This window comes from Calidris pugnax, unplaced genomic scaffold, assembly GCF_001431845.1.
Source record: "Calidris pugnax isolate Ruff unplaced genomic scaffold, ASM143184v1 scaffold22, whole genome shotgun sequence".
Taxonomy (NCBI): Eukaryota; Metazoa; Chordata; class Aves; order Charadriiformes; family Scolopacidae; genus Calidris; species Calidris pugnax.
This window is the reverse complement of record NW_015090763.1, coordinates 828,176-835,953: the sequence shown is the minus strand read 5'-3', so window position 1 is coordinate 835,953 and position 7,778 is coordinate 828,176. Positions and strand designations below refer to the sequence as shown.

Genomic DNA, 7,778 nt, shown 5'->3' with positions numbered 1-7,778 from the left:
CCCTTAAAATACTATTTGGGACCCTCATATTCCTAGAACATCAGGAAAAAAAAAAAACAAACAGAAGCAAGATCTTGGAAATTCTAAGTCACAGACATCAAGAAATATACTGGTACTTACGAGGCTTTGATGAGTAGTTTCTCTCTCTCCTGCAGATTGCGCTTCAAGCTTTCTATCTCCACTTTCAGCTCAATGTTCTAGGACAAAAGAATGAAAGTGTCTGGAGCGAAGTCAGAGGTCACCCTACCCAAAAGTTGTTGGCAATCTGTAGGCTATTTTTTTTTGACCAGCAAATATAAAGCATCATTGGGCTAAGAATAGCATAGAGACATTTTAAAGGGCATATTTTGCAAGGTTCAAGACCTCAGAAGTCTCAAAAAGTGTTTAAGACCATTGTATTCAAGCAATACAAATTCCCTACACACACTTAACTCCTACAATGGGGAGTAGTGCAGATCAACTTGAGAGCTTCTAGGGCTTCCATGCACGGTTTTCCTTTGACCCATGAGACATTTTCTTCTCATTTTCTTTTAAAAACCTGATTGTATCAACTATCGAGGTTTTTAATAAACTTAACACTATTTTCTTATCGCCTAAGAAAACTACTCATGACATAAGTGCACATGGTACAGAGAACTACTTGGCCTGCAAGTTGACAGATACCATTTTAATACATCAGCAATGACAAGTCTGTCTACCAGTGCAGACAACCAATCAGCTCATATGCATTCTTTCAATTTAGAGCCATAAAACTAGAAGCTAAAATGGGTAACCTTCCCACAGAACAAACTCTTCAAAAAGATCTAAAATTCCCTTAGATCATTCTAAATGCATACAATTTTGTATATTTCTTCAGTGGGACCATCAAACTTCTGCTGCATTCGCTCCTCCAGAAAGTAGATACGAAGCTTCAGGTTGAAGTTCTCTTTTTTCAGATCAGTGATTTGCTGTGAAATGAGACAGAGAAATTATGTCATGTGTTTCAAACCAAGTAAAACAAAGAGTGAAAACAACTACCATTTGGTTTTGCTCTCCACGGTGCAAGATCAGAATTCAACTCCCTGGAGATGGCTAAACATGTAACTATATATATATATACACACACACACATATATATATTATAATTCTGAAGCTATCAATAACAGCTTATGACACACAAGTCAAAATGAAACATCCTTCCAAGAGAGTGTCACCCAGGGAGATAGAAATACTCAAACACTTTCAAGAGGTTTTTATCTTCTCCAGCTTCAGCACACATCACAGAATATACTTATGGCTGGGATGGTGGGACCCAACTTCCCTCTCCCCCCCCACAAGAAGAAATCCTACTCTAGCCTACCCCTTCTGAACTTTTGGGGGGTTTGCTTGGGTTTTGGAGGTTTTTTTTTGTTTTGAAAGGTATATAAGCACACTGGCACACACAAACTCTGTGTGTTTGTGTAAGATCTTATCATTTAGCATGCATTTATTTTTAGCCCTGCAAAACTCAGACACTATCACTTAAGCAAATAATTTCAAACAATATTATTTTGTAATTATTATCTAACACATGCTGTTGTGCAGGTAGTGTTCTATAGAATGTTCCTGAAGTACTAAAACATTGTCTGAAGTACTAAAACATTTACACAAAAGGAATCCAAGAGAGTTTTTTAAAATCTAAAAATAATAAGCAGAAGTATTTTCTTGGTAAAAGCTTGGGATGGGGGCCTTACTCGTGGTGAGAAAGGCGAAAAGTACACAAGGCATGTGAGCAAAATGGAATATCAATAAAACCTTTATCCCATCCCATGTTTCAGAGAGCAATTCTTTGGGAAAAAATTGCTTATCATTTTTAACCTTCCTAGTAGAAGCAATAACATAGTTGATGGCTTCATTAAAGAAAGGAGTCTCCCCCTAAATTTCTTTTAAGAGACTAACCATAAAACATTCATTCAAATAAGACTTGTGTCCCCTGCCAGATGCTTTCAGCAAAGGAAATCTAATATGCTACAGAGCTACTAATAAAATATTTATGTAGGCTTTTCCAGAACAGTATAGTACCACTTGTAAAAATTATTAGCAATACAATTCTTAAAATATTTGGCTTGTGAAACCTAAGATTATTTTCTGTAACTGCACTCAGAACCTGCATCTGCAAACAATTCTTCAGTTTAATAATCTTTGCCCAGCAAGATGCCTCATCATTATTCACCCAAGTAAATACCACACAAGCAATTGAAAACACACTTGACAACACAAACTTTGTGGCCCATTCACACATCCTGACGAAGTCTGTCTTTAGAAACAGCAGCAATACATATATTTAACTTATCTTTGTTTCCTGACAATTGCAATTGGATGATCACAAACAGCAGTGGATATAAACTTGAACTATGCAGTTGCAGCTGCTGAAAGCGTGATACCTTGTGATACTCATGAGGTGCCCTAAATAACTGGAAAAACTCTTTCAGAACATTCAGAGAGATGTAAGCAAGAAAACAATGCAACTTTGTACTTCAAGTCACAGAACCCAATACAGAACATTCACCGAAACCAAAATCCTTATTTGGAATAAGCAAAGAAATTAAAGATTTCTTAAATGAAGCAAGGCTGCAGCACTGGCCTAGATCCTGCATGTCTTGCTGGATCAGTTCAGCAAGTAGTGAGAGCAGACCTCATAGCATTTGGTTTGTTGTTTTTGGGGTTGGCTGCTGGGGTTTTTTTTAAGCTGTCAACAGATGATTCCTAACAGCCAGTCTCTGTTCATTCAGAAAAAGTCCAAGTGCCAAAGACTCTCTGACATTCATTACGTTTCTGAGTTGAAAGGGAAAAACAATTTCCAAAGAACTCAGCATCCCTTAATTCTGCTCACATGGATGTCAGTGGCAATAGAATTAAATCAAAGAGCTTAAGGGTACTATTTTCAAAAGGCAAAAAAAATAGACTACACAATCATAAACCAAGAAGTGAAACAAATGTCTCTGACATTCAGTTTCTCAGAGGAAAGTTAATTCAGGCAGACTACAATTAAAAAGTTATAGCTTAATAAAAGACAACATGTAAAATGCGGACAAGTTCACATTGGAAATGGATTTTAATGGCAATCCTCTCAATTTATGCATTTAAAGATTGGGTCTTAATTCCTTTATGTGTTTTGATTTCTGTATTTAAAAAAGAAATGAAAGAAGAGAAATTGCAGACACCTCTTGAAAAACCAGGACACTGCAATACACTCTATACACCACAGCCAGCATGGTAGCAAATACCACTTGCCTACCTCGGTTTAGCTCCTTTCCAAGCCGGCACAGAGCCACTTTTATGCAAAATTGCATCTGTCAGCAGAGGCTGTGGTTTCACAGCACAACAGTTTTTGCCAGCAGAGGCCTTTTTACAAGACAGCAAAACTCTAAGTAGGTTAGAGGAGACAAGAAAATACCCACAAGTATTATTACTTAGTTCCCTAACTCAATACCAATCATCCTTTCTATTCATGAACATCTAATAAACCATAACAAGGTCCTCAGTTAAAGATGCCTTTTCACTTTGCCCATATAATCATATTTTCTATTGCAAGGTGGTTCCTACCCACGTTACAAGAAAGTGGGACACACCATAAATACTAAAAAAAAATAAAATAAATAATCTAGACTTCTAATATTGTCTAGCTCGGTATCTTCTCCAGGTCTAAACATAAAAGGACTCTCTACATGGATCCATCTTTTAGCCTATTCAAGGGTCGTTACATCCACCCTGTTCTCTGTGAGCTGCAAGGCAAGGAGCCACTCTTTTCCTTACTGCCTTCTCTTATCTTGCATAAATAACATTGCTCAAAGATCAGCAAGTTCATGCAGTAATATACACATACACAAACCATCTCCAAGCAGGAGATATCCCTTACCTGCTAATTCGGATTTGTTTTAAAGTGGGCTAAGAACAGCCTTACAATGTCTGTCCAGAAATGCATTTAAAGGCAGCAACTACTGGACACTTGGTAAACAGAACAAAGGTAAATCCTCCCTTTATCAAGTTTAGCCTTCCAGCTATCAGCAGTCTTAAAGACTCAAAAACAGAAGTTACAGAACTACCTCTGTGTTTAAGTGTGTTCTTCCTTTACTTGAATGGATTTTTGAGCTTCATTATACTGTTGGCATCAAAAAAAGCCTAAGAGAAGTTTTACAGCTCTATTTAACGTAAGGGGTCTGGATGTACCAGGGAGCCAGAGCTCTGTGGGGAGACCCCTTCTCCTCTACATCACACAACAACAATAGATTTCTCCTCCTACAAGAACAAACAACAACAGATTTCTCCTTCCTTCTAAAACTTTTTCCCCTGTAAAAATGAACACTGACTATAATAAAACACTTGCAGAATGTTTATTCTAGACTGAGGTCTTTGGCACATCTCACAGTAAAAGACTTTAAGCACCTACTAATGCCAAGGCAATGTCTTTTTACCCCAGCCAACACACAAAAACAAAAGAGAAAGTGAAATAGCTACAGACTGTAAAAAACATCCTTCACCAAGGCTTTCCAAAGCAAGCTTTGAATTCCGAGCAAAGAGCACAGCTTTCTCCTCAGAGGGACATAAAGCCACAAGAAACTGAAAGAGCTCAGAAGGAACACTCATTTCAAACATAACAATGCTACAACAGGTAACAGCAGTTGCAGAAGGCACTGAAAACCACAGACACACAAAGGCATCCTGAGGAGAGCAAACCACAGCCTTCATCTGTAGCAGGCACCTCCGAGATGCTTCTTCACACAATCTTAAGAAGTTACACAATTTAAAACTTTCAACAGGGAAGTTGTCCTGCAACACAGCTGTACTCCAACCAAATCATCATTCAGCAGTAAAAAATAATTGGCTTATTCAATTAAAATAACCCAGACAATGAATACATTAAAAAAAAAAACAACCTAATGTTTTCCTTTATAGTCTATTAAGTGCCAAAACCAGCTTTATCTACAGAATTGTCACAACGACACTAGACCTTTACAACAAAAGTATTCCAAGCACACTCATACATAATTATAAAGGTAAAAGGTATTATACAGCAATCAATGAATTAAAGAGTCAAATCCTGCACTAGTCTCAACAAAAATAAACATGATGCTTCCATGAAATAAATCAATTGCAGACATGCAATCCCAGTCGTTACGTTTCTGGTGATGACATGAACTCTTGAGGAGAGGGTGCCAATTTTGGTTTCGTAACTTCAGAGCAGCAGTTGGCTAGTCTCAACAACAAAGTTTTGCCTCACTTCTTGAGCACAATACTTAAGAAATGGAGGTTCAAAGCACAGAAAAACAGCTGGTCACATCTCCAACAGATCTTTGTTGACTGACACAACCAAAGAAACTGACTGGGAGAGTCCACACTTCAGCCAGCCTGTTAGAAATAACTTGGCCATAAATCTGTCACCAAGTCTTATATTAAAAGTCTGCTTACATTTTCATAGTCCTTCATGGTCCGAGCTCTCGTCGGTGAGACTGTATCTTCTGTCACATCTGGTAACACTAGACATTTAAGAAGACAGAACAAGTTCAGACAGCAGAATCCCTAAAACAGGCTTCTATTTGATAACAGCAAAGGCCTTCACTAATCTAAACATAATAAAGTACACCTCCTTTTGGGAAGTGAGGGAGGCATTTTTTTGCCCCTTGTTTACATTACATGTTAATGCTACCAAGTAGTTAGCACCTAGATCTCTTTCTGATCACTATAAGCTCTCTATCACTTAAGCTCCCAAATTCCAACATCATGCATTTAAACCAAGATGTACACTGAAATTAAGCCATGCAAGGTGCACTTTCAAGAATAAGTCCTCAGAGCAACTGCAAGGGACTCCTATGTTTGAATTAAGTCCTACTAAACTACTGGAAAGCAATTCAAATCTTTCAGTATCTTACTGGTCACATGTCAGGCCTCCAACTTAGACTCAGGGAAGCCACAGACAGAGGAAATGGCCAGTTTCTAGGTTCCTAAAACGTAATCCCCGCTGAATGTACATGTACGTGAAATTGTTTGCACACACATTCTGTAACAACCACATTTGAGCAGGTCTGCAGAACTTATAATCTCATTATTCTGATTAAAAGTTTAGTCTTACAAATTTTAATAGAAATATTTAAGATGATGTAAGTGCTACACGTTTTATACAAAGAAGAGGAAGCTGAGGACTCAAACAGACTCTCATAGTATCTAGAAGAAAATATTTCATTTCAAGTACTTCCAAAATTGTTACATAGAGCAGTCTTGAAAATAACCCAAAAAATACCAGCCAGCTGTTTTTAAATCTTGACGTTCTAGTCAATTTCACAAGAGAGCCTTCCTACAGCACATGCAGAATACAATAACATTATTTCACAGCTTTGGTATGTTTCTTACATGCGCTCCCTTTCATGAGCGAATAGATCTTTCTGGTAAACCATCTAATTTGTCTAAGTTTCAATTACATACTTCATCTACACAATGAAGTCAGCCAAGTTTTGTGGCTGGATACATGCACAAATAAGGAGAAATCAAAGACATACACCCCGAATTTACATAGGTGGGTTTCAAAATAATACCATTTAGCTATTTTACTTTAAAGTAAGTTTTTCAAGCAAGTATCCCACACATGAAGATGAACATTGTTATGTGGTAATGAGCCACGAACTCAGTTACATGGTCATCGTGGCCATCATTCAAAAACGTACTGAATTACAGCTTCTGTTCAACAGGAACTAGACAGAAGGCTTCTTAATGCACAACTAGATAAAAGCTAAGATACTTCTCCAGAGTGCGTCTTCGGGGAGGATGCAACTGCACAGTCATACTGAGAAACCTAATGATACACAGCATGCAACTTCCCTAAAACCACGCAGAATATGAAACAGTAATGCTGCCTTGCTGGATACTTTAAGTGTTTTAAGTACACGCCCCACAAAACCGCTGATCACCTTATGTAAGGCTCAGAGCCCTGATGACCACAGGCAAGAGAGCTGACAGCACTAACTGCGGCGGCTGCTGGCGGTTTTACAGTCTTAAAAAGACGCAACTTACAAAAAAGCTGCATCGCTTAAAGTTATTTGTGCCTGTTCTCCTCAGGCATGAGGTTTTTCCCCTCAGGTTCCCAGACCCGCAGGGCGCACAGAGCCGGGCGCCCCCTGCGCCTCACGGGGGGCTCCTTCCCGCCATCCGGCCTTACCTTCGCTGCCGGCCGGGCCGGGCTGGGGATCCCCGCGGGAGACGTCTGGCGGCTGGGAGATGCTGAGGAAGGAGGAGGACACGGCTGAGGAGCCGAAAGCCCAGGGGGTCCCGTCCCCCCGAACGGGGCCGGCAGGCCCGGCCCCGACACACGCACCGGAGGGGAGGGGGGCGGCGGGCTCGGCGCCCCAGCCCGGCGCCCCATTCCTCGCCCCGGGACGCCGCCTTGCCTACCTGCCCTCAAACGCCACCGGCAGCGTCAGGTCATCCCCCGGCAGCGAGTCCATGGCGGCGCCGGCCCGCGCGTCCCGCCGGCGATGGGAGCCCCGGCTCCTTTGTGCGCGGCTTTGGCGGCTTCGCTGGAATTCAAACGGCCGCAATCGCTTCCGCCATCTTTGCGTCGACGGAGGTGAAGCCGCTGAAGCCAAAAGGGAGGAGCGTACGGGGCGGGCGCAATAGAAACTGAAGGGAAGCCGCCATGTTTGCTGCGGGCGGCGGCCGACGTTGGGCGGGCAGGCGCCATGTCGGTTGAGGGCAGAGCGGGGCGGGGGACATGGCGACTGCCAGCTGGGCAAAGGGAGAGCAAGCCGTAGGGCGCCATCTTGAGTGAG

At 41.1% G+C, this 7,778-nt stretch overlaps 1 protein-coding gene across 1 annotated transcript in view; it reads right to left on the bottom strand.

Moving 5' to 3' along the window:
• Positions 1-7,690, bottom strand: part of LOC106890517 — a 10,244-nt gene extending 2,554 nt beyond the window's left edge. The window contains exons 1-6 of the mRNA XM_014946445.1: positions 7,611-7,690; positions 7,402-7,560; positions 7,169-7,230; positions 5,428-5,495; positions 837-947; positions 121-197 (exon numbers count right to left, since the gene is read on the bottom strand). Coding sequence (XP_014801931.1) covers positions 121-197; positions 837-947; positions 5,428-5,495; positions 7,169-7,230; positions 7,402-7,560; positions 7,611-7,690 — 557 coding nt within the window. The remainder of the gene's footprint in view (positions 1-120; positions 198-836; positions 948-5,427; positions 5,496-7,168; positions 7,231-7,401; positions 7,561-7,610) is intronic.
• Between the last annotated feature and the right edge of the window lie 88 nt (positions 7,691-7,778).